Source organism: Pagrus pagrus (genome assembly GCF_965226575.1).
Source record: "Pagrus pagrus genome assembly, chromosome: 23".
Taxonomy (NCBI): domain Eukaryota; kingdom Metazoa; phylum Chordata; class Actinopteri; order Spariformes; family Sparidae; genus Pagrus; species Pagrus pagrus.
In genome coordinates this window covers 13,799,843-13,826,831 of record NC_140205.1, presented here as the reverse complement: position 1 = coordinate 13,826,831, position 26,989 = coordinate 13,799,843, and the positions used below count along the sequence as shown (strand labels likewise).

The following is a 26,989-nucleotide window of genomic DNA, read 5'->3' as shown; positions in this document are numbered from 1 at the left end:
CAATACAACACTGAGTGACACCACTGGAGGCAATTTGCAATTACATGCAGCTTCCTCTGGAGCCACAAAGGGCTGTATGACACTTTTTCATGCATGCAGTAGTACCGTAACCCACTTTAATATGTAGAATTAGAGGACTTACCTTTTTCATTTTAAAAATAGGTTACATACAGTATCTTTCTCCAGTATACTGAGTCTAATTTTCATGAAGTAAACTATACAAGATCCAGCCTTTTTCATAGTGAGGTGTTTGGTGTCAATGTCAAGGTTACAAGGGTGGGTTTAATAAGGCTAAGTCCTTCATACTGTATATAAATACATGTCAGTTGCACGTCAGAACACGACTGTCCCCGGGCTGATAAATCACCAGATCGTAAAATACTGTGTCGGTGGGCCGCACAGCGGGGGGGAGAGCGAGGGTCTATTTTTAAGAATAATAGAGCGTGCTCTTTGAACAGGTGTGGAGCTGCTCCTGCAGACAATGGGGCTTGGCTCACCTCACTGTACTCACAGTAAATCAATGAGCTGGGACCCACATTCAGACGGGCTATTTTTGCTGCTGTGGTTTGGTCAGCTGCTGGTCAGGGAGCAATTTTTTTCTAACAATGCCTCTCAGGAGTCTGCCTGCTCCTCGTCGTAAAAGCAAGTTCACTCTTATTTGATGAACATGTTGAACGAGTGATGTTGGGATAAAGAAAATGAGTTCCACCTCCTCCTTCTGTCTGGCTACGCTCCTGCTCTTTCTCTCGCTCCAAGTTATTTCAAAGGGGCCAGCTGCAATTTCGATTTCTCTCTCTGCGCGCCATATTTACACTTCCCCCTATATGGTTACCGTCCACATTCTGTTACATGTCTGCTCAGATTCAAACATTGTGGTGTCTGGAGTCCCTGTGTGGTTGTTACTTGTGTCATCAGACCGGGCAGCTGACGTCAAAGGACGAGGGGGAAAGACAAATATGAAGAGGGGAAAGTGAGCGAGATTAAGAATGATAGAAAAGGAGAAACAGAGGATCTGCTTGATGAAAAGCACTGACTGTGGAAAGCCAGAAAGAATTCCCAGCGTATGAGGGCTGTCACGGCCGGGGTATTAAACCTGTATTTGCTTTTAATGCGTGCGGTCAGTCCCCATTTGGCTGAAACTGTGAAATAACACACAGTCTGACAGCGGCAGGAATGTTGCGGGTGCTGGTTTCGGCATTAGGCAGCATTAAGTCAAAAGCCCAAAGCATGCTACCAACACTGCAGTCTCAGGGGCGAGCTTAGCACCTTCTTCAGCAGCATTCGCCCTGCTCGGATCAGAATACATCAAAGAAAAGCCATCATAAAATCTTTAAGAGCCTACTTAGGCAACGTCTGAGCCAATTTAATTCAGCATTCATGACTTTGTGTGAGTAACAGCTAGTTTTTTCAGATCATGCAGAGGAGGTTTGTGTCGAATTCATCAAAAAGAGTTTCACGAAAACTTCAACAGCGTTATTGATCTTCTTCGCAGTTCTGCAACCCAGAGGTCACGGTCATGCTCGGGGGTCTTACCTCCTGTGCGTCCCCTGAGGAAGAGTCGGGATTAGCAGCGAGTTTATTCTTTCACATCCAGACAGAGACCAGGTTCAATCATCCTCCCCAACCAAAAAGCACACTTAATACAGCCCTGTCCATCATGTGACCACATATCTTTTCTATGACTGGTTGGGATTGTCAGTTCTATTGTTGGGAGGCATGAGATGAGTTATACCTGGAGTGGAATGCTGCCTTCAAGTGCTCCTTGCAATCTGCCACAAGCGAAAGGCAGAAATTGAAAAGCACCACTTGTTCCACCTGAAAGTATGTCTTGGCCGGAGATGAAACAGATCTTGCAAAAGTTTTTGCTTTCGTTGTTGTTTCTTTTGAGACTTGTGCTGAAGTCGGTGCGTGTCAGGTGGGAAAACAAAAAAGGCTATGCAAACTAGTTTTTGAATCATTAATTTAGTTTCGTCTTAGAGAATTTATCGATGCTCTTCTCGCTGTCGATAAACTGGTGCTGGTGATTTCACAGCTCTTTCCTCTTGAACTCTCAGTGCCACTGATTTCAGAACACATTACTCATATCTCTAACTGGATAATCCCAACAGCTTGGAAAACATCCTCTCTCCAAATTGTGTTATCTTGCTAAAATATTGGATTCCCCGGTAAATACTCAGCTCAGGTCCCATCGCTCTCCGTTTAAGTCTGGATAAAGATGTATGCTTGGTACCATTCCTGCAGCCTCCCTATGGTTTTACACGACATTGTACGAGCCCTGGACAGCTGCTGTGTTTATAGACTTCTCTAAAGCATTCATTACTGTTGACTATGGTTTGAAAAGCCTCTCCTACAATGTGCAGTGGAGGACGAACCTTCTGACATTTGAAATGTTACTGAGGGTTTTCCGAAAGGTTCACTGTGGTTCTCAATTCACATAAATGATATCGTCTCCTCTTCCTGTTAATGACGTCTTAATGCAGATGAGAGATGTATAATGAACTGTAACTTCTACACAATCAGCAATTGAATGTCTGCAATGTTGTGCAATGTTTATTACCTTCAACAGTGTGAAACCAGTGGATATGTTTTTGAGGAGACCTCGGGAAAATTTCCAGCCATGTTTGAGTCGCCCAAAACGGTTATTTGAAGCCTAAACGTGTTGTTTTTGTGCCTAAACCTTCCCAGACCACAAGCACAGCATTGTCACAACATAAAATTGAATCTGGTGATTGGGTGGATAAGTGGTAAACTCAAGCAGAACCAAATGTAAGCTGTTCACCAAGGCTAAAAATGATGAATATTTCAGTGCAGCAGTATAAATGATGCCACTGACCTTCTACCACATCTTGATTATGATAAAATCCTTCATTCAAGTTGGCAAAGACCAATATTACTAATATTTCTGACAACACTTGAAGGCAGCAGAGGACTTGCCAAGGACTGGGTCCTTAGTCTGTCCTCTACACAGTAATACCTGTGCTTGAAGTAAACGTGCCATGTGCTACTAGGGCTGCAACCTACTATTACAATATTCCTAACAGCACTTGAACGCAGCAGAGGACTTGACAATGATTGAGCCCTCAGCGTGTCCTTTAAAAGCTAAGACGAGGACTATAACGTAGTGAAGTGGAGTTATGGAAGGAAACTTGACAATGTGGAATACCTCAATGTCTTTATTGCTGTCGTTGAGTCAAGGGTACAATGTTTAAAACATTCATCCAGTTGGAAACTGCCCACTTGTATGACATTGGGAGTGTTTAGAGAGACTACAGATAGTGTGTTTTTGCATAGGCTTAGCACTACACAAACAACAAGTGTCTGGTTAAACATGGAAATAAAAAGGACTTTAAAAAACATAAAATGGACATAAAGTTGTAAAAAAAACAAAAAAAAAACAATACGGCATTATGAAACCACTGTATGAAACAAAAAAAACAGAAAAGTCACATTAAATCACACTTCAAAGTATTTTGGTCGAGCTCCCCTGCTCTTTTCAGGAGCCATGGAATGTGATTGTCAGACTTGTGAGCAGTAACATTGATCAATTTAATGCCCCGGCAAACCGTTCATATTATCAGAGCTTGCAATTGCGCAAGAACTATGAGAGGGAATGTGCTACTTAAGACGACATCGGTGAAAAGAGAAACAAGTCTTAATATGATACTGAGTTGCTTTGAGGCTGTCGCGTACTGTACCTCAGCTGTCGTAAATGTTTTCATTGCAATCATAAGGCCAGAAGAATTACATAGTGGTAAATATCCTTGTACTGTAATAGTATCTTGCTATATGCTTAGGCACCTTGGCTTTACGTTGCATGCCCTCAATAAGAAAATGATCGCTGAGCAGAAGAGTGCATAGAGGCAATAAAGAAGGCAGATTAAAGGGTAACTCCACCAATTTGACACATTAGAGAGTGTTCACAGGTCTTGGGGAGTGCTACTGCATATGTGGAAAAAGGAGTATGAAGCCTTTTGTGGCTCCAGAGGAAGCTGAATGTAAACTGATTAATTGCCTCAAGTGATGTCGCTCAGTAGCCCAGTTGCATTGTGGCCAATGTAGGAGCACTGGTGTAGCACTGCACTCCTATAACACTGTTGGACTCACTGTGTAAATTATAAAGACAAATGATCAAAATCGATACAGCAGAATCAGAGATATCACCTTTTTGTATTCCAATGCCTACATTACCCACAATGCAACTTAGCTACTGAGTGACATCACTGGAGGCAATTTACAAAAGATTACACGCAGCTTTCTCTGGAGCCACAAAAAGCTTTATACTACTTTTTCCCCCCAAAAAATGCAGTAGTGCTCCTCAAGACATGTAAACACATTTTAATGTGTGAAATTGGTGGCGCTCCCCTTTAAGGAAAAAGTTGGTTTGCCGATTTTCCTACATTATAAAAACCTACAGCTTTGAAGCAGCGAAGGCACCTTGCGCACCTGCTTTTTTAAGAGGAATGTCTTGAGATTTTAAAGTGAACAGGTACAAAAAGCTACAAAAACAGCCAGAAGTAGAAAAGAACATCAAAACATAAATAAAATGACATAAAGGATAATAAAAGTCATAATGGCCTTCTGAATATTGAACACTCCTATCACCACCCAAATAACTGCCTGTTGGTGAATAGTCTCTGGATACAAAAAAAAGCAAAAAAAATACCTTTTTGTTATGAGTATAAAGATGTTATATAAGATACAGTATGATAGGTCATATTCAAAACATCACATGTGCTAACATATATTACTCAGACCGTTGCTGCACTATTGGTAAAGACATAATAAAAGTGAACTCAGCTAAATTCTAGAAGTGCTTATATTTCTATCCTGAACTGGTGAACGTTGAATAAAATAGCAATGTGTGAAGCTTTTGCTTTAAATATAAATTAAAAAAAAAAGAGATGGAAAATGTACTGTGTGAGGGGGAGAACTGATTTCACCCATCTCTTTGGAATGTGGAAACTTTTATCTCATCCGCTCTATCGGCATGGAGTACAACAGATAAATCTAAATTTAATTTGTTTTTGTTTTTTTCTTCCTGGCAGGATTGTATTAAGTAATTAGTAATAGTAATTACAAATGTCCAAATTTCACAGCATTTTGTTTCTTTTAGAAAGCAAAAAAAAAAAATCATTGTGCAAAGGCACTATACGTCGCAACCGTACAAAAATATGATGCTGTTTTCGGTACAGTGCTTTGGACAGCGTCTCTCCTGTCCCTCCGTTTTTCGTGGGGTCCCTCTTAGGAGTGTGATCGTTATTTGGTTCTTAAGACAAAGTCATAGGAAGAGTCTTGGATTGTCGTGGTCCCCCAGCTTTAGTGGCTCCTTCAAGACATTAGTGGCCCATACCTGGTGAGAGACAAAAACAAAAACAAAAACAAGTCAGTCGGCGGCTGCAGACAGGTGTGACTTCACGACTCTGACATTGTGGCACAGAAGGTCAAACAAAGCAACAAACACCAGAGTGAAGTGTTGAAGTCATGCAGTTAACATGCAGTTTAAAGGCAACTTGATACTTCCTTTAAAACCCCCCTCCTTTTTTAATTTTCCACACACAGAATCTAAATAATTCTTCTGCTTTTAATCTGTTTCTGGTTCAACAATTTTATCATTGTGATTCCATTAACAAGACCGGCGTTGAGAGGGATATTATGGAGGCTGTTTGCTTGATCATCAATCAAAAGTATTTAAATTTCCTCAAAATGGTGAAAATTACTTAGGAAATTCTCTATTAAGCCTCTAAGTTCTCTACTAGATCCAAGCATGTGGAGAGTGTGCGGCTGCTGACTTGTATATGATCCGGTGCGCTGGTGTCAAATATCTGTAAGGTCTCGCAGCCAACTACGAGCAAGAACTCCAAAATCTATACAAAGCCTTTGTGATCCTCTGTCAAGACTGTGATGGCGTGCTAATCTCCAACATGCCAACCATTAATCTGACAAACCGGCCTGGCAGCCCTCTGAGAGGCACGACTGCGGTCTGAGCAGCACGAGTGGACGTGCACACGAGTGGAAAGGCTGAAAGGTTTGAGTGGCGTCGAGATGGCTGTCGAGTGGGTTTATAGAGGTGAGATTGGTGTGTATCTGTGTGTGTGCTGAATGTGCATCACACAGAGAGACATGTACAGAATCCCTCAAGGCCACAACCTCTCTTCTGCCAACTGGGGGGACAAAAGGAGGAGGAGGCTGCACTTAGATCAGATTTTAAAATAGCAAACAATGTTTAAATGGCATCCATAAAACGCTGCGGCGCGAAAGGCCAAACGGCGAACTGGGCTATGATGAGTCCGTGATTGGTTCTGAGGCACATGGTGTCGTATAAATCACAGAGCCCAGAGACGAGACAACTTACTCTCTGTAATAATTTGTTGTTTCCCACACGTAGACTTTACTTGGGCCCTGGTATATTAACGGCTACCCAAGTATTTTAAACATTTTTTTACTTTTATTTTTTTTGCGTGCATTAAGATGGACAATTAAAGCCACACTATGTATATTATATTCTGAAAAGGCAGTTGTTTGTGTCATTTGTCAAATACAGATGCTTTATCGCCCGTAGGTAACAACATTCTAGTTGTAGGACACATGTCTTCATGGGGACGATTGGAAAATGTTTGCTGGTGGGAAGCCAGTGAGGGATTATGTGTTAGTTGGCGCATGAGTCCCATGAGTCTTTCCCTTCCCTTTTTATCTTTAAAACTATGCACTGTCAGCTGCCTGTGTGCATTTAAAAGCATATTGTCAACTATAACCATTTCCATTTCTTTTTTTTAAACCTCAACTAAAGGATTAAGCACTCCTTTATGTGCTGAGAAAATCCCCTGTGTTTTGTTTTCTGAAAGCAATTAGAAAAATGAAAAACCGTTTGTGGCTGAGCTAAGAACAAGGCGGTGTTTCTCGAGAGCCACAAGTTCACCCGACAACTGCACGCCTGCCCACCCGCATGTGTTGTCTTCCTGCACACCCATTCACAAGCTCCTAAAGTCTGATGCCTTTGTAAGAACTCACCGTTGGCGACTGATTTGGTCTCCCCTCTGCCTGCCACCTGCAAGACACCAAGACAGGAAGGTAATGAGGCAGCACAGATGCAGAAAGAGAGCAAAACAAACCTGCTAAGTGCCTTGAACAACTTCTGATCTCACGTCTCCACCTATACAGACTCTCCAGATCTCCCTCACCAGTCGTTATCCTGCTCATCTTGCCTTCACTGACATCACAGCATAGCACGGTTAGCTAATGACAAGGTCGCTAACCGCTACCTTTCCTGTCCAGGGCCCTTTTTACGTCAGTGCAGACCACCGCCTGGTGCCCTCCAGCTCCACTACTCAATGTGGCGGACCACAGCCTCCAGCCTGAGCTGCAGCTGCTGGCTGCCGCAGCAACACTACTAGCAGGGAAGGAAAGAAGTAGGAAGGAAGGAAAGTTTATACTAAAGGAGGCTGAGTAGGTAGGACCTCCTCGTCGTACTTTATTTTAAAATGCTGGGTTTGACTTCTTCTATGCAGCTCCACAAACGCTGCTTTTTCTATGTATAGGAGTAAAGATAAGACAGTTTACACACAGTCGGACTTGTTTGAAAATGTGAGGTGATAACAGTGATTCAATACTGCGCAACCCAGCAAGGCGTCTAACTTGTAAAGGATGCTGTAAACAGTTTCTGCATTAAGGCGATATAAAGTGAAGCTGGACTGAGAGCGGTGATTTGCGGTTGTCAGAAGAAGGAGCGGTGATGTGATTCAGCCATTCGTGGGGAAAAAAAGCAGTTGGACAACAGGCGCACTGTTGAAGTTTTCTCTTTTTACGACGCAGAATTTACACCAAACTGTAATCTTCTGGATCTCGTTGAGTCGGCTTTAACGAGTTACGGGTGTTAATGGAGTCGACGGCGTAATCCTTTAAAATTGCCTTTACTATGGCTCGGTTGATGCGTTGCACTTTGTTCCTCTTACTTTTACAGCACTTAGAACATCTGGCGGACGTGCTTTACAAGATCCCTTAATGCCCTCTGTGCATTAGCTGATGTTTATTGCTCAATATTTACCGAATGCAGATAATCACATCCTTTATGGAACGTGAATAATATTAAACAGAGAGCTTGCCAGAAATTAAACAAACGCAGGACTTGTCAATTCACGACTCTTAGATATTATCGCTATGATTAAAAATCAGCAGCAGTGTCCAACCGCAGCAGGAGCAGCCAGCAACACAGAGCGAAAAACAGTCGACAGCGTGACAGCAGAGTGTGAGCTCATTCTGTGATACGTGCTTTGAAGAAACAATTCACTCCTTTACCTCTCCAGGCTTATTCCAGATTTAACGGCGAGGTCAACTAGCTATGAGAGTTCTTTAAAAACAAAAACAAACACAAGTGATTGTTACTCCCATCGCTGCCACACCAGGGTCAAAATGTTGTGAGATCATTTTAATATTCCACCGACATCACTGAGGCAACGCTCCTGATTGACAACAACTGGAAAGCCATGAGAAACCACGGGAAATCCTTCCAAGACCACAAACCAATTTGGCACAGTTAAATCTTCATCTGGATATCCTCCAGGGCGTGCGACGGAGTGGATTTTCCCCCGATGGGTGAGACTGGTACTCAGTGAATAGTTTGAAATGAATAATAGCTACCTTGGTTGGAGAGGCGCCTTTGTTTTCCCATAGACTCCTCTTGTTGGTGACGTCGACAGGCTTCAGGTCCTGTCAGAGACAACGCAGTTATGTCAGTGGTGCTCGACCTTTGCGGGTCAATTTGAAAATAGCCGTCATATTGTGGCAAATGGTAGAGTAGCTGAGATGTAGAGGAGGACAGGGAGCTCGAGGAACGAGAGCAAAGGTTGATAGACACTGTCAAGTAGAGCGGTGCTTGTGTGGAGGATGTGGAAAATGGCACTTTTACTAAAAGTCTGAGGCAATCCTCTCTCAAGTCGTCCCACCACAATGCACCGAACTCTTTTTGAAACCACTTGTATATAAAGTTTCCTTTCCTGCTGTGTGTTTATTTGAGCCATAATCTGTGACATTAAAAGCTCTAACATAAATATTTGGCTCAACTATAGATAGGAGTGAAGAGAGGCGTGATACACATGAGCAGGACTGAAAAAAGCTCCCAGTCCGTCTTCTAGCAAAGCTTATGATAAGAGTAAGATAAAATGCTTGAGTGACACTGCATAACAAACTGATGCCAAGTCTGTAATATCTGTGACGGACGTGAGAGGGGACTGCAGCTAGCTCAGACACTTCCTCAGTTGTTTCCCTTTATGGCCACCAGGTGGTGCCAGAAAGATAATATCTTAACCTGACTCGCTCCACTGCATCATTTGAAAATGATTGTAAAACATCTAGTGGACAGAACATGAGCAGCAGTTATTGTGACGTTGTTGTAATAACAATGATACCGAATGGCTGTTTTAAGAGTCAGAGTACTACAGTTTATTATGAGGTTGTGTGTGGAGTTAATGCAGCTTATATGATCTTTCTGCTGAATCCTTGTGTCCAAATAGGAGAAATATGGACCGATAACATGTAAGGAGAATGTTATTTTATGTGACATTCTGTATAGTTGCAGAATTTAATATCAAATCATCATATACTTTGTTATGTTTTGATTATGGGTTACATTGTTTCTTGTATCTTTTATGTATGTATCTTTATGCAACATGTTTATAGTATCTGTGATCTTTTTTTTCAAATGTCACTGATCCAAAAAAAAAACAAAAATGACAAAAAATATCTGCATGAGGAGCTTTTAAATTGTTACATTTGTTACATTAATATGTCAACTTCTTTCTCTACTCAAACTAAAAGCAGACACATCACTCAGACCCCTTTAAGGCGCACCACACTTTGTGTATTTCTCTGTGGCGTTTAACATTCAAGACAGAATAAAGCTAAAAGGTGCAAATTATAAGAATCAACCACCTATTGATTTCCAAACAAATAGGAGCAGCATATAACCAGAGTAGCTAAGTGCTGCTAACTGTATTCTGTTTATGACTGTAGCTACTGAGCTTATTAGCTCAGTTAGCCGTGCAGCCAGCTGGAGAGTTGGTGTTTACACAGCTAGCACAGGACTGTTTGACTGCTGGGAGAAAGAGGTTTTCAGGCACAGTGCTAGCTGGCTAGCATGCTAACTTCAGTAGATGACCTACAACACAATGTGTTTGACAAAACATCAAACCTGCTCCTTCTTCATTTTCTGTTGATAATTATAGTTAATCTCAGGATGTTTTAAACTAAAATCCTTACATATTGCACCTTTAAGGCATTGTTAATATAAGCAGTTAACACTCCCAATTTGCATTTAAAGCAGATGTATAGATCCTGAGATATAAAGAAAAATGTCTTTGATAAATCTACATGTATTCAAGTCAATCAAGCTTTAAGTTCTGTAAGTATTTCTCTGTACACTGTACTGTACTGTACTTCCTCGCAGCGGCGACCTACCGCTGGCCTTCCTCCTGACGTTTTGCCGCTCTCTGGGGTTTTATTCAGCCAGTCGTTGATGCGGCCCGCCACGCCTGTCTTCATCACAGCTGCTTCCTGTTTGGATAGGGTCAAAGGTCAGCAAAGCCTGGTCGTCATCGTCAACGGGGCCGAGCAGGAAGTGCCAGTGTATTGGGCTCTTTCCTCTCTCTCTCTGTGTCTCTCTGCTTCAGTCACACACACAGTTTCATTAACTTTCTCCCAGCCTCCGCCATTTCTTTTTCTTTTTACCTTGAATGTGCTCCCTCCACTTCCAGGCGAGCTGAACACGTTGCCTTTCTCCCACATGCTCTTGATGCTTCGTATGTTGTCGGTGACCAGGGGCAGATCCGCTGCTCCGGAGCGAGGGGATCGGGACTCCTTGTTCTCTCTCTGCTTATGTTTTTGGCATAATATCAAAAATGTTATTTTTTTGCATTATGTTCATAATGTAAGTACATTTTTTAATGTTTTAAACCAACACTCTTACATATAGCACCTTTTAAAAAAGAATTGGCATGAGGGAGCAACATGCAGCGCTAGTTGTGACTGCTTATGTGTGACCACTAAATACTAAAACTGGAATCAGATCAGGGAATCAATGTTTCGCAATTTTATATGCAACAGAATTCAGGAGTTTGTGGATTTGTCTCATTCTTGTTTCCAAACTGTCGTAAATCATATTTTCAATGTGACTCATGATGTTGACGCCTCACTGAAGATGACCTCAGGCCTCGGTTTGATTTTTTTGTTTTGTTTTTGTACTGAAGCACACACTGCTTTTAGTGTTTTGTTTTGCAGTGTCACAGTTGATGCATGCTAACCTGAGCAGCCGAGGTGTACTGCTCCAGCCTGTTGTCTATCTTGGACACCACGGGAGCGTGAGATGCCTTCACTGAGCTGCTGGGCGAGAGCAAACCGTTATACATACACAGCATGGGGCCACTTTGAATATTATTCACAGTGTGGTCAAGCATTTCATCTTTAGTGCCTGCAGAAAACACACTCGCAACCCCAAGTGGGGACCGAAACTTCAACTCCAGGGTACATTTTTTTTTTCTCCTCAGCAGCACAGGACTGTGAGGTTTACAATGCTTTGTCACTGGGAGCAAAACCATATGTGTGTATGCTTTCACCTTTTCTGTGCAGACTTGTTCAGGAACTCTGCCCTCTCTCCGATCTGTTGAGAAAGAGCATTAGAGCTCTCAGTTAATAAATATTACAGCGATGTTCCGCACATGCATACATGACTGCAACATTTTCCTTCACTCTCCAGTAGAGTTAAAACAGATGTTAAACCCAACCCTGCTCTTGATCTCAATGCTTCTATCCTGCCTTTACTGTTTGAACGAGCAGTTTTATTCTTTAAACCCATTCCTGATTTGAGATCGTAAATCAAAGTGTTGACACACAAAAGAATCCGTATGATTCATAGCTTGAATAGCATTATGTACTCAACTAATCACTGAACTGCAACAGTATTTTATACATGGTGAATACATCATTTTGACTCATTTCTTCATATGCTCAATATGAAGGATTCTCCTGAGCAGCAACAATGTGACTGATTGTTCCCTCCATGTGCAAAATGCTCTGAAAGTCATGCACACACATACACACACAGAGAAAACACAGCATGTTTTTTTTCCTATCTCTGCTGTTCGACTGTGGGAATCTCAGAGGATTGTTTATGATATATGAGAAAAAAACAGGAGAGGGGGCAACACATGCGTTCCTCGGACGCTCGCAAAAAAAACCTTTAAATGGACAAAAGAGGAAAGTGCAGAAAAAAGCTCTCTCCCTGTGAAAAAGGACCTTGCGCTCGGCTGCTACCGAATGTGGGAGTTCCCAAAATACTCCCCGACAGGAAATTCCCCATTCTCAGATGCGTTTTAAAGAGCTGTAGCCATCCGAACGCAGTTACAGTAATCCTGTTAACCCTAATCGCTTCCCTGCATCCCCACTCCGTCCCTCCGTCCCTCTCTTCCAGGGAACACTGGACTTTATCTACAATACGGAGCAGGGTTATGCTGGTCTACTGCTGATAACATGTGGGTGAGCTTCTGGGACTGTGTGTTCCAGCGGGAGGCGATTGCTGATAACAATGCATACTTCGCTCTGTTTCAGTAGAACAGGAGCAGCGATACAGCGAGAAAACCGTGGATATTCTCAGCGGCACGCATGCAATTCTGAAATAGAAAGCTGACAGGTTTCAAAGAACTGCAGGGGCTGGAAGTCAGTGCAGATATGGACCTGGAAAATGTTACATTTAAGTGAGAAACGGAAGAAAAAACAAATCTATCTGCTGTGGTTCAGTTTTTACTTAGCACCACCAATATACACCCACAGAGTAGTATCACTCCCCCTCCTTTTTTTAGCATCTTTCAGCTCATTATTTTGGTTTTACAGAGCCAAAACCACTTCATTTTTAGCGCTTACTTTAACTCCTGTTTCCAGCTGCAGCAGAAAGCTGTTTTCGACAAGAAAGCTCAGATAAACTGACTGTGAGCTACCGTCACAGCACCAGAAAGCAGACGAACAAAATTAGGGAATAGCTACTGTTGAATGTGGGAGTTGGTGGAGACCAAAAAGGAGGTAGAAGGCGGGTGAATATTGGCTTTACATTCACCAAGTGAGCAGAAAGACGACTCATAATGAATGCTAATGTTACTCCATATTTGTTAAGTTTGCTAATACATGAAATTAGCCATATCAACTTCATTAACTCCTGGGCCAGGGGGAGCTGTTTTCAAAAAGAAAGCGCTGATAAACCGACGTTAGCTACCTAGCCAGCACCAGAGAGCTCATGTTGTATCTGCTCATGTTTGTTAACACATTAGCCATCATCTTTATCAGGTAACTATATTTGCGGTGTGTTTAAAGCTTGTTCTACAGCCACTGAGTCACCTTAACTGCTTTAAATGTGAGTTTTATCATGTATTTGGCTGTCTATTATCTCAGGGATAAAAGACTCACTCTATTCGATGCAGAGTACAGTGAAAAAATTCAAAAAAACATTCCAACGTTGGACGATAAAACATGCAATGCAACTGTATACATGCAAAATGTATAACACGGCAAATCAACAATTCACACACAACACAGTGTGTGATGTATGAAATATAAATCCAGATGCACACAGACACACAAACACAGATGCACCTACAGTGAACATGACCACAAAGTAGAGCCCTGTCTTGAGTGCAGCGTGGTGGAGAGCAACAGTCGAACAAATTATTTACAAAACTGACCAAACAGAAATACTTATGAGTACTTGATTCCAGTACGATCAGAGCTCACACACCATTAAAGCTGAGCCTAGAGTCTGGAGTCTCACCGGGACGGGCCAGATGGATATTACTGCTAACTGTCACTAATTAGATTTTCTCCACTGGCTGAAAATCCCCCCTCGAATTTCAGTGTGTGGGAGTTGGCTTTTGGCAACACTGAAAACATTTATTCACATTTGAGTTGATTAAACGTTCCTTCGCCGTGACATCCATTTATCTTTGGACGGGATGGGGAGGGACGCACGCTGACTTGATTTGGATTGCTTTTCCAAGTGCGGCGTTAGTTGTGACAAACAGGTTAACAAGTCAGCAGAATTTCAAAGTGAACATCAGAATAAAATACAAATTTTGGCAGCGGCTGACTTTTTCAGGATCTCTGAAATAGTTCACCGGGGCCCTTTCTATTTATGAACACCTTCATCTCACACAGATAACACTTCATGCAGAGAGCTGAACGAGGTGAGGGGGGGGCAGATGAGGGTCATCTGGCACTTAATCTCTCCAAATATTTTGAATGTTTAGCTTGAGCTTTGCTGCACTGCCGGATGAGTGGGATTTGCAGCTTTTGGAGAACTATTCTATTGACTCCATTATGCTGGCGACTGTGCCGGGCGGGATGCAAATATAACACAGGCAAAGTGTTTTATAGTTACGATGTTGAATTATCTGTGTTTAACATTTGGCTGATTAATTGAGCATCCGCCAAAATCCCTCCCGTGAGAAGCTCATGACGGGCCTTTCAAGCCTTAAATTTCTCCACATGTTGAAGCATTGTATGACTGTAGTAAGAGCAATATTTGGCAGTTTTAATAGTTTGAAGGTTTGTGGTGGGACAAAGGTTCAGGACAAAGAAAAAGCTGAAATAAAATGTGTTTTTAGCATTTCTGGCTAACTAGCTTACTGCCAACAATATTACTTCCAAAGCCAAGAGACATTTAATTAACTATTTTAGTTTCAAGTTGTATTTCCCCCCTGTGTGGACATCTGGAAGCTACTATAACCAGAGGGTAGGGTAGGGTAATGCTAGCATCCTAGCAGCTCTGTCCTGATCTCTTTTATTGGATTTGGGGACATTTGACAGCCAAACTTTACTACTTTAAAACAAAATAAGTCTGCTTTTACATTTTTCCTTAACAAACTTATAATACTTGGACTGACTATCCCTAAAATGCAACTCCAGAACTTCTACATGAATCTTCAACTGAGGAAAGTGCTAATGTTTTGCCTGAACATGCAGCTTTAGCCTCAGTCTTTTAGCTTTTCATTTCTTTAAATGTGCAATATGTACGAACTGGCCACTTGTTGAATTCATACTCGCAACAAATAGAGGGCAGCATATCAACAGAGTAACCGCTAACTGTTGCGAACTGTAGCTGCTGTTAGCTAGCTAGCTCAGTTACCCATGTAGCTAGCGGTCCCAGCTGGGAGCTGAGAGCACCGGGGAAGTGTTAGTGCTAACACTGCTAGCAAAGGAGCTTTGAACACGGATGGGCGGGGGCTAGCTAGTTAGCATACTAAACACTGCAACCCGATAGATGTCACAACTGTTATTCGTCCACAATTTTTTAGTCATTTTAGTAAAGTCTTGAATGTTTCAACCAAATTAAATATATTGCATCTTTAAAATCAATGGAGAATCTATCACGTTATCATATTGAGGATTAAATATATACAGAGAAACAATAACTACAACGCATGAGGCTTAGCAAACGGTCAAATAAAACTGGACTGACACTGTTGGAAGCGAGAGGTAAAAAAATGGCGGACAGACCTTCAGAGAGGAGCCTCGAGGGCTGACACACTTGAAGGGTCTCTCCTCCCCGTCCATGGTGTCTTCCACCTTCTGTCTCTTCTCAGCTGCCTCTGCTCTCCTCCTTTCAATCTCCTCCTTCATCTTTCTCTTCTCCTCCTGAGAAACAAAGACAGACATGTTTAGAGTTCGGGCGCGACATGAAACAGAAATCAAGTTGCAATCCTCGACATCTCTGTTTTTCTTTATCCTGCTGCATCTCTGGCGTTAGCAGGGGAACTCTCTGTTAATTCAATTGGAGCGTATGTAGGTGGCGCTCTGTTCTTTGCCAGCTCAGCTATGCCGGATATTGCTGCTCTTGCTAACTGCCCAGTTCTCTTGTATTTACTCTAAACAAACCACTGTTGCTGCTGGAAACCTAAAACATGCTTCCTGTGTAATAGTGGATTTAGCCTGGGAACGAACTAACAGACCGAGAGTGCTGGAACAGCAAATGCAAGATCTCTCAAGAAACTGGGTGTAAGTTGACGGACTTGGAAACGTATTTATATTACAATGGGTTATTAGACCGCCTTGAATATATCACCAACATGACGGACAACAAACAGTCAGGAATGCAGACGACAGATATGTCTCACTTTCTAATTGATTTTCTTACTTTATCTAACGAAGCGGGTCAGGAACTAATTCAATTACTCAGAGCAAATTTTTATTTACAGCGATCGCCAGCCTCAGGAAAAAACAAAAAAGCCATTCTGGAAAGCTTGAGACTTGCAGACTATCAACAGTTTCTTTTTTTTTTTTTACAATTACTGTATGAACCATTTGTACTGTATTCAGAAGAGGGCTGGTGCTTGGCAGTATATCAGCCCTCTCCAGCAGCCTTGTCTTGGTTAATTAGTCTCTCTGTATCTCTGGGCCATCTTTTAATTACAAACCAAAAGGCCTCATTAACATCACACAAGAGGAGAAGAACAGGGGCAGATAGCGGGAGACGGGCCGCCACATTCGAAGCCAAGATCAACAAAGAAGACCGGCCGGGGTAATAGCGGGAATGCCGGGCCTCGGAGCGAGATGAGAGAATGAAAGGGGTCGAGCGGTTGAATACAGATGTGAGCACATAGGAAGGAGGAGGTTATCGCGTTTTGAGATACGCAAGGACGAGGTCGTCATGAGGAATGACACGCATGAGTTACGAATGGCGACCCCAATAGGTTGATTCGTGATAACAGTGAAGGAAAGGGAGATAACGTCAGCGTGGCACTAGCACGGGCGTGATGCATGGGTTGAGCTCACACAGGTGTAAAGGCTACATCAACATGAAAATGGTCGTGTGAAAGGAAGGAGGCTGAGGCCAAATATTCATATATTCTTACTGAAGAATGTAAAGTTGTCCTGCCGACATTTCCTGACACAAAAAGGTGCAGAGAATTAAAATTTAAGCTCAAGTTTAACAAGTCATGAGGAGGAAATTGGAGCTAGAATAGGGATGGAAATAGCAAGAACAGAAACATGAACAAACAACATCAACATTTTTGTCTCTACCTCCTCTCTGGCTTTTTTCTCTGCCTCCTCCTCCTTCTTCTGCTTCTCCTCCTCCTCCAGCACCTTCCTCCTCTCCTCCCTCTTCCTCTTGAGCTCCTCCAGCTCGGCTTCGGCCTCCTGCTGCCTCTGCCTCATCCGCTCGAACTCCTCGCTCTCCGTCTCGTCGCGGCGCCGCTTCAGCTCCTCCAGCTTGCGCTCTGCCTCCAGGCGGGCCGCGTCGTCCTGGTCTTCACCCGCGGACACCTCGGGGGAGCGAACGCTGCCGCGACTGGGACAGACAGACGCACACGGGTCAGAGCGCACACGCAGAGTTACAGCAGGAAACAGAGACGGTGTAAGTGGGACGCAAAGCTGGTTGACACACAGGTGAGCGCTTGACATTTGATGCGAGCTGAATATTTAAACACACACCTCGAGGATTTGTCTCTCTCATGGACAAGCAAACACACACGGTCGGACAGACAAAACAACGTGCGCACAAACAAACACCAAGAATCACCTCTGCAAAGATGATGTTACAGTACATCTCAGGTTTCATCCAGTGTTTCACGCTGGGGATTAACTGCAGGTGACCCGTGTACAAAACACACTCCTGCGACTGAACGCTGAACAAAAACAGCTCGTTTGCTTGAAAATCTGATTCAGATATGCTTTTCAATTATTTCACCGACGCCTAAGGCAGCACTCCTGTGCTTTTATATCAGCCTGAGCGACGTAAAATAAATGATCCTGTCAGGTTAAACTGCCGCTGTTCAGCACATGCAAACAGTGAAATGTTATAACAAATATGAAGATTTATCCAGTACAGCATTTCAGAGTAAAATCATATCTGTCATAGTACAATTCAGTAAATGCAGGAATTAATGCAAATCTATTACATTTTGTTTTAAAGATGCACTACGTAGTTTTGGGGAGGAAATTGACTGACTGATTGACAAACTAAATAAACAAACTCTTTGTTTTCATCACTGAATAAACAAACTGATCTTAAAGGACAACACAGTTTCATACTGTTTCACTTTGTTTATATGTGGCGGACCCTGCCACCTCTCTAGCTTCAAACAGTGTTCTGGGGATCTTATTTTCCTCTGAGAACAGCTGTTTTATTCAGTTGTGGGAAAAATAAATATTTCTGAGTTTGTATTATCACCTCATTAATATTGTAAATATTAAAATTCTGAGATTGAATTACTTCTCCAAAACTACATACTGCCCCTTTAATTGACCAATATCAGTTTCATAAAGAAGTATTGCTGTGTTTTACTGTCAGTACTGGTGCCATTTGGATGGAGATTTCAGAATAAAAGCATTGTGCTTTAATTTGAACAAACTAATTTGAACTAACTAGTTTTCTTGCATATGGTCATCTTATGCAATGAATTTCAAACAGGAGGTAAACTACTGAAAAGGGATGTGGGAAAATATTGCATATTGGCTTAAAACAGTCATGCTGGTGTATCTCTAGTAAAAAGGAGAAAACTGGGTAAAATTAGATGGAAGATTCTGTTTTGATTCCTAATATTAAATTTTTCAAAAATGCTCTTACTAATCCCATTAATTTAGAGCTTCAGGGACGTATTCGTAACTGCCAGAAAATTGGGGCATGTATTTTGATGAGTTTTGTTAAAAAACACAGCTTCTTGAATAATTCATCAGGCCTGGCAATCCCCAATTAGGCCTCAGTGGAAACCGGGAGTTCACTCGATGTGTGTTGTTGTGTCTGTGTACCTGAGGGTCCTCTCGGGTTTCCTGTGCTGTTTGGGAGCCGGCTCCTCCTCGTACAGCCCTCCGTTCTGCTTCCCCCGCTCCTCCCTGTCCTCCCTGGCCCGGCCTCTCTCGTTCACCTGCGACAGAACAGAAACCAGTGAGCGAGGACGCAACTGGTGGGAAGGCTGAGCAGGCCGAGCCTGGCGTGTGACATCACAGGATGTCAAATGAGAACGAGAGCACACCCCAAACAAAATAACACAGAACATCACATCACACAGCGTCCACTCCAGAATTACCACTGAGACGGGATTAACTAACGTGTGATCACCACTGGAGTGTCTCCAGCTGTTTATTTTCTGTCTCTGGCCGTTCACCACCATCGAAAACATTATTCAAGTTTTGTAAATTATAATCATTATACGTCTGAGCTCGATACGTACACCGCCAGTCAAAGCATCATATATTATTAACCTGTAGTGCAGAATATAGAGTGCATCTGTCTTTCTATTGATGCTATCTAACAGAGTCTGTACATTTTTTACCTTAATTAAATAAAGACTGAGCTGGTTGCCCTTTCAGCACACCTGTCTTTAATAAGTATTCAAGACTTAAGACTAATGAAGCCTCTATTTACGACACGCAAGCTCGCCTATTAATATGCACTTACTTTAATAAGGGCTTTGCAAAAATCTAGGATTTAACAAGCATGTGGATGTCTTTGAGCACTTGTTGTTGAAACTAAGACATTTAGAAACTGAGAAGAGCTCTGGTCAAAGGAGGTCAAACAGACCTGGACTGACTACAAAATGAAATGCTGAGTTCTGTTCAAGAAGGCTCGCTTCAACTGTGCAGAGAAGAGTTCGGCAGGCTTGGTTTATGGAATGAATTCAAATCATGTTCGGACTTAAAGTGAACAGACTGACCTGCTGCAGATGAAATATGCATTAAAGGAGCATTAAGTAGGAAGTGGCCACCTGTCAAATTCATACTCAAAACAAATAGGAGGCAGCATATCACCGGAGTAACTGCTTACTGCTGCTAACTGTGGCTAGTTAGCTTGTTAGCTCTGTTAGCCATGCAGCTAGCGGTTCAGTCACAAGTCACAAACAGTTCCCATTCCACTTGGAGATCAGCCTGGCGTTTTTAACATTTGACTGGAGGTGTACACATGACACGACGGCTCAATGTCCTCCTCATAATGTCGAGACACCCATTATATAAAATGAGTGGATGTTCCTCTGCTGCAGTGAGTTCCTGGAGTGGAGTCAGTGTTATTGGTGTTACTGCTGGAAAAAGACATGCAAAAACAAAACCAAAACGCTGTGAGCACTCATGTGAGACATTGTGTTAACCTTATCAAGAATCTGACTGCACGGCCGCAACCACACCTCATAGAAACGCAGGCTGGGTTACCACCAGTTTGCAAATGGTGCAAACCACACTGTGACGACACGAGGTGTCTGGGTAATTTCAGCATCGGGCTCCGATCTAGAAAGAAAACTAATCTATAAAACGATCTAAAGAACTAGATCGCCGTTTTAAGATAATTTTTTCGTGGGTTTGTTTTCAAGAGCTTTCTGTTCAAAGACACTGAAGTTACCCAGAGAGATTTTCTGTGCTGTGAATCACACCTCTACTGAAACTCTTACCACATGTATGATACCTCATTATCCTCTGACTGCAGTATCTCAGCTACCTCATTGTCCTCTTCAGTGTCATTTCTGAGTGTCATAGACTCAGAATCTACATGATCATCCTCAGGTACCTCTTCAGCCTCCTCTGACGCTACTACATCCTCCTCAGCCTCTGAGCTTGATGACTTGTTGACTCGCTTTGAATTCTCACTGACTACTGACTGTGGCTCTTCTTCAGTGGGCTCCTATGACAAAAGGTTTACAGCAGCTCTTTGAAAGAAACGATCAGTGAGTGACTCAAGGATGTGCGTGAAGAAGTCTATAAATCAATGACCATACCTCGTTTTGAATTTTAGGTTCTTCGGTGGATTCCTACAGAAACAAGCATCACATGTGCAGCGACTGTCAGCTACAAAAACACAATAAATGTCCCAAATAAATGAGCGAGAAATGAACCGGACACTCACCTGTTCTCTCAAGTAAGACCTTCTCGGTTTGTCCTCCACCACTTCCACCTTCTGCTCCTCCTCTTCCTCCTCTACGCCCTCCTCTGCATCCTCTACACCCTCGGGAGCAGCCTCTTCTTCCTCCCTCGGCTCCTCTGGCTCCTTCTCCTCTCTCCTCGAGGAGTACATCTCTGTCTTCTCCTCCTCATCCTCGCGGTTACGACCCCGACGCCAGGAGGATGGCCTCTCCTCTTCTGCGTTGTTTTTCTCCGTGGCGGCGACGCTGTCGTTGTCCTCAGGCGCGGTGGGGTCCAGCTGCCTCTGCCTCTCCAGCGCCTCCTTCAAGCGCCTCTGCCGTCTCTCCTCGCGTTTGGCCATGCGCTCCTGCAGGGCTTGGTCATCATCGTCTCCGCCGCCCCCTTCGTAAGACCTGCTCACAGTCTCTGTCACACTGGGAGGAGGAAGAGGAGACAAACATTTCACTGTGTGGTCTCTTGTTAATGATTGAGGTCAGAACAACAGACGTCAGCTGTTAAGAAAATGTGGGTAGAAACTGAATGCACAGTATTATCTAAGATGCCCTTGGTCAAGGCCATAACCCTCAACAGTTTCATGGTTGTTTAGTGGCAAGAGTCTTGCTCATGTTCCCTCTAAGCAGTTGTCAGGCTTGGATATGAGCACATGTAATTAATGTGCAGCAGCGTGATGCTGACTGAGCATTAGCTTGTGCTTGTTGACATGGATTGACAGTCTTGGGAGTAGATTCCCAAAACTGAACAGCATACGCCCAGTAAAGTGTCTTGAATTTTTTTGGGATCTGATCAACTGACTGACTGTGACTTAAAAGGAAATACACTACAAGAGCAGAATGCTCAAGCAAACTTGTTGTTGCAAAAAAGACTAAATTAAATTCTGTGGGAGGAAATCAAAGTTTACAGAGAGAGCTGCCACATTATTGTCAGCGCCTGAGCCAGTATGTGGACAAGGCTGACTATCGGCTGTATTGTCTTCACCACAGATATTCTTTTAAAATAAACTACCAGTCAGGCCTTAAAATAAACAGAGTCAAAAAATGTATTGTGGATTCCAGGTCTGGAGTCATTGTTTTGTTTTTTTATCCTTGACTCATTGGTGTCTTGGTTTTTAGTTTAGATGTTTCATTATTTTCATTTTCCCGCCCTTTTTCTGTGGACACCTGCGTTTCATTTGTTCTTTAGCCCCTTGTTTATTTCAGTTTGTCTTTTTCCCGCCCTTTTTACCAGTTCATCTGTTTTGCTGCTGGTGTTTTCTTTTTCTCCTTCTTTCTTTCTTTCTTTCTTTCTTCCCTTTCTACCTGCCTGCCTGCCTGCCTTTATGCATCTTGCATTTGGGTCCCTTTATGATTGAACACAACAAAATAGTTATTTTGCATGCACTCCTTCTGTTATTAGCTTAAACTACCAATTACAACATAAGCAGGACTGGAAGTATACATCCATGCTAGCACCTCAGAAGTTGTACTAAATGCTAACTTCGGCATGCTAACATGCTTACAAAGACAATGTTATCATGCTGTTGTTAGCAGGTATACTTTTTTTTACCATGTTCACCATTGTGAAAATGTTAGCATGCTAACATCTGCTAATTAGCACTGAACACAAAGTACAGCTGAGACAGATGGGACTTTATCGGACAGACTTAAATTTTGACCTGATGCTGGCACAAGGTGAAAGGTCAGAGAGTGACCAAAGTTATGACCCAAAATGGTGGACCAAGTGACCAAACGACTGCTTGGATGAAAACATATTTACTGTATATCTCTTCAGTCCACCAAATACAAACTGTACATCCATCCACCTCGCTCCAAATATCATGACTCATGATATTCTGGCCTAAATGTCTGGCAAACATTATCCTTACATGCACACAATCAACAATGGTGAGTCAAACTAGGTCCTGCCTCAGCATCCTCCTGCACAATCCCCCTGTTGTTTGACTGGCCCAGGATGTATCTCTGAGCTCATAGAGGGGAAACATTCACGATCACAAAGCCGCGTCTGTGCTGCTAGATGTCAGAGCAACCCACCACTTCCACTGTGGCCAAGACGATTGATCTCATCGCCTCAAACTGCATAGAAATGGATATTTAGCCTCTTTTGTAGTCTTTCTGGTGGATGGGGATGAGATCATGGTATGGGTGTCATTTTGATAGCTGGCATTGGGCAGAAAGTCAATTCTTGCATTGGTTAAAAATATGTAATGTCATGAAAAAGCCACTTCACTGAATTCCATCATTCAACACCTCAGAGTATTACAATATTATGTCAGCTTAGCCAACATAGGCACAGTGCGCCTGTAGAGCTTTGGTTTTCTCCACATGTTGAAGTGGTGTAGCCTACATGGGCTGTATGAGAACTATACTTGTCATTTTAAGAGTTTGGATGGTTATGTCTTTTTTCTTTTTCTTTCTTAAACAATAAACACGAGCAAAAGTGTGAGGAGCAGATTAAACAGTGTCTTTATATGCTCTAATGTTCCAAATGTTAGCATGTCTGGCTAACTAGCTTACTACCTCTGGTAACTAAGTGTTACTTCCATACCAACTAATTTAATCTAGTGTTACATGTTTAGTTGTTATGCCCTTTTACAGGAAGACAAAAGATTATTCAACCAATGCTAACGTTATGGCGCTAACGTTATGGCGCTAACGTTAGCGAGCTAGCTACAGCTAATAACATTTGCTAGAAACTGTTAAAACAACCAGAAAAACAATTGCCAGCAGCTGTTTTTCTCTTCTTCTGTCTGAACCTACAGTCTGAAAAAAATATCACTTATTTTTTGACTAAATATGTGCTGTGCACAAACGAAAAGCTAACGTAAGCTGTAGACACAGCTAGTTGTTTCATGAGAGAATAAAACAATCGACTGTTCCCAAAATCCTGTCTTTTTTCTACAACAGAGGCTGTGAAAGAGTTTTTGGTGTCATTCCTCTGAGTCGTCCTGACATTTCTTCCCACAGGAAACGGACTCGTGTTGATTATTTATTGATGAAGTACAACTACTTTATCCGGACAGGATGATATGACGGTGACAGCTTTTTCTCCTTCTTTCCCTGTTGCTTTTTTCCCTTCTCAGCCGGACTGAAAATTCAGCCGGCTGCTGCTGCTGATGCTGTATTTGTCACAGACAGACGCCATGTTGCTTTATCCTGCATGTGTCACCTGTGGCTGTTGGTCAGAACCAGACTGTCTGGCTGTCCACTGGGCTCCTCGCTCTCCTTGCTCATCAGCCTCTCCTGGCGCGCCCTGCGCCTCCTCTCGCGGGCCGCCTCCTCCTCGTCATCATCATTCCTCGCCATCCTGAGGGAGACAAAAGAAGAAAAGAGAGGGTCAGGAAAACAAAGACATTTTCTTTTTTTCCCAACTCTCAACCCTTCATCTCCTTCTCCCCTTCCTCAATTTAGCTTCACGGTCAGATGCTTCAAAGGGAATGATTCTTTAAATTGCACTGTAATCATCACAGTGACCAAAACCAGGAGGATTTGTAGGGAGTGTTTCTTTTTTTTCCTTCTTTCCTATCAAGCTGACCTGTCATCTGTGCAACAAGCAATACTTCTTATCGTGGCTGCACTTTTCACAAGCTGATAAAAACTCAGCCTGGAGAAACGGCTTTGGCTGAGGATAAGAGAGAGCCGGAGAAACTGTGCTCGCACTGGTTCTGCTCAGCGCTGGAACAGAGCGAACTGGAGAGGTGTGGGCCAAACGACCACTAGCCACAAGCAAGTTTATGTTTCTGCAAGGAATTTAATACCATATTAAATGTAGAAATATATTTTTTTTCTGGAGTTGACCAACTGGAGTTAAAACTTTCCAGTTAAGAGGAATAGTTTGACACTTTCAGCAATATGTCTTCTTGCAATGAGTTAGGAGACGAGAGTACAACTCTCATATCTGAAGCTAGGCTAACTGCGACGCTACAAAGGGTCAGCTTAGTTTAGCAGTATAAGACTGGAAACGGGGGGGAAACAGCTAGCTAAGATAAAAAATATCTGCCTGTCCTTTAGAAATATCATTAATTAACATGTTGTATCTTGTGGGTTTACTAGTTGACAGAGCCAAACTTGCAACATTTCCGTGTTGACAGACTTTAGGCTAAATTTAGCTAGCTAGCTAGCTGCTGGCTGTAGCTGTACATTTAGGCTAACGGACAGATAGCACAGTAATACTGATATTTTCATCTAATTCTCTGCAAGAAAGCAAACTGAGGTGAAAACAAAATGATACCACTTTATGCTAAAAATAGCTGTGGCGAGCTTTATGACAGCCTGTTACTTCTACTGCTTCCTCTTTTGATACAGTTCATGACCCTAGTTTAGCTTTTATTTATTCCCATGACATGCAAATACTACTTTCCCTTCAGTGCATACAGTTAGAATGTGGTGAGTTATATTTTTGAACCACAGTGCCCCTTTTGGTATATTTTCCTTTTACTATGCATAACTGGTCAAGCATAACTACAGAAGATTAGGCGAGGTCACATCAGGTCATGTCTAAAATAACAGATGGAAATAGAGAGTTGTGCTGCTGCTCCGTCTCTTCAGTGGTTCATTCTCGTCTTGTCTTCAAAAAAAAAAAAAGAAAAGAAAAAAAAACCACAACATCGCCAAAAACTACAAACCGCCCATATGCTTAATAGAGCCAAATCCAAAGCAGACATGCTGTGGATTATGCACGTCTTTATTAAATGCAGTGGTTTAAGTGAAGGGTGTGGCTTCATGCAATCATCGACATAACTCCATTGTTCACCATCTAGCTGGCTCGTCAACTACTGTATATTTATGTGCTTAGATTTGATTGAAAGCAACAAGTTGAGACATTTTTCTGGGGCTGGTCCAAAAATCATTCTCAGGAAATCTAACTGAATTAGAAGCAGACAGGTTTATGGGGAAGAGGCTACACCCTAAAAGTAAAGTGTGTTTAATACTGTATTACAAATGAAAGCATTATAAATTGAGGATATCTAATAGTACAATACCAGAGACAGAGTTTTATCAGATCCCAGACTGCTGTATTTCTGGCCACCTGACGTCCATGAACTCAGCTCCATGCTTGATCTGTGTTGCCCTGACTGACCTTTTACACTTCTCCTGCTTACCACATGCCCAGCTACCTAACATCACAGCGAAGCCTTTGAGGTCAGCCGGCGGAGCGTGCTATTGCATGTTAATTGCAACATGTGTGGTGAGCCGAGCTAAAGCTGCACGGGTTTATGTTGGGTTTTACAGCCTGTGAACAACAGTTTCCTTCTTCCTTTCCTTCCCCTCCGCTGTTCCCCACGCCTCCCGTTTTCTTTCTTTCTCTCAGATGAGGAATGTTGTCATAACAGAACAGATGAATCTGTTAACGCCCAAGCTGGACCTATGGGATGGTGACATCGGTGACTTCAGGCAACGCTTTACACGTGTGCGTGTGTGCTCAGCATAACTCAGCATCTTTAAGCATCCAGATTAGGACTTTTTCAGCCTTAAAGCTATCCAGGCTAACTTTTGCTGAACACCAGCCACTGTTGCCATGAGTTACAAAGGCAATATATGAAAGAGTGCAGACAAGGTTGAGTCCTAAAACCCACAAATAAAAAAGGTGGTTAGCTTTTTACTTCTAGTGATTGCATTTACAATTCAAAATCATAATGTGTTAGCCACAGTTATTTTCATCAATAATCCAATATCCAACTGAAAACCCCCCACAGGCTTTTAGCTGAGGGTTCCAGGGCGATGCTAACTTCAGCGTTAGCCTACAAAAATATGTCATCCCCGTCGCAATCTATGCTAAATGCTAAACTCTAAAACATATCATAACAAAGCACAAGTACAGAGTCATGAAGCTAGTAAATTTACTCAATGAAAACGACATCTAATATGTTTGCAAAAAACTAGCTTACGTTAACTACTGGCCGTACCAGACCGAGTTGAGCTGTAGCATAAAAACCCAGTGAAGCATTCAAGCTAGCAAATGTGTTTTTATTGCTTAACTGGGCAATAAGTAAGAATATTTGTTGTAAACATTCAAAAATGTTCTAAAATTATCAACATAATGTGAAGAAGTGACAGTTTTGATGTTGCGATCTCTACGTGTAGAGATATCTACTGAAGTTAGCATGCTAACCAGC

General features: G+C 42.5%; 1 protein-coding gene across 14 annotated transcripts in view; it reads right to left on the bottom strand.

Annotated features, from left to right (window-relative positions):
* Positions 1–3,155: 3,155 nt before the first annotated feature.
* The window catches only part of cald1a (caldesmon 1a), a 59,746-nt gene continuing 35,912 nt past the window's right edge, over positions 3,156–26,989 (bottom strand). For 4 of the 14 annotated variants that reach the window (XM_084346501.1, XM_084346495.1, XM_084346502.1 and 1 more), the window contains exons 3-16: positions 24,043–24,180; positions 20,864–21,293; positions 20,736–20,768; positions 20,426–20,641; positions 18,781–18,896; positions 17,053–17,320; positions 15,529–15,666; positions 11,604–11,647; positions 11,292–11,367; positions 10,720–10,863; positions 10,450–10,545; positions 8,635–8,703; positions 7,009–7,045; positions 3,156–5,350 (exon numbers count right to left, since the gene is read on the bottom strand). In XM_084346501.1, coding sequence (XP_084202627.1) covers positions 5,337–5,350; positions 7,009–7,045; positions 8,635–8,703; positions 10,450–10,545; positions 10,720–10,863; positions 11,292–11,367; positions 11,604–11,647; positions 15,529–15,666; positions 17,053–17,320; positions 18,781–18,896; positions 20,426–20,641; positions 20,736–20,768; positions 20,864–21,293; positions 24,043–24,180 — 1,819 coding nt within the window. In that variant the 3' untranslated portion in view covers positions 3,156–5,336. Of the gene's footprint in view, positions 5,351–7,008; positions 7,046–8,292; positions 8,345–8,634; positions 8,704–10,449; positions 10,546–10,719; positions 10,864–11,291; positions 11,368–11,603; positions 11,648–15,528; positions 15,667–17,052; positions 17,321–18,780; positions 18,897–20,425; positions 20,642–20,735; positions 20,769–20,863; positions 21,294–24,042; positions 24,181–26,989 lie in introns of all 14 variants that reach the window. The other 10 variants (XM_084346496.1, XM_084346506.1, XM_084346507.1 and 7 more) reach the window with 8 other exon arrangements.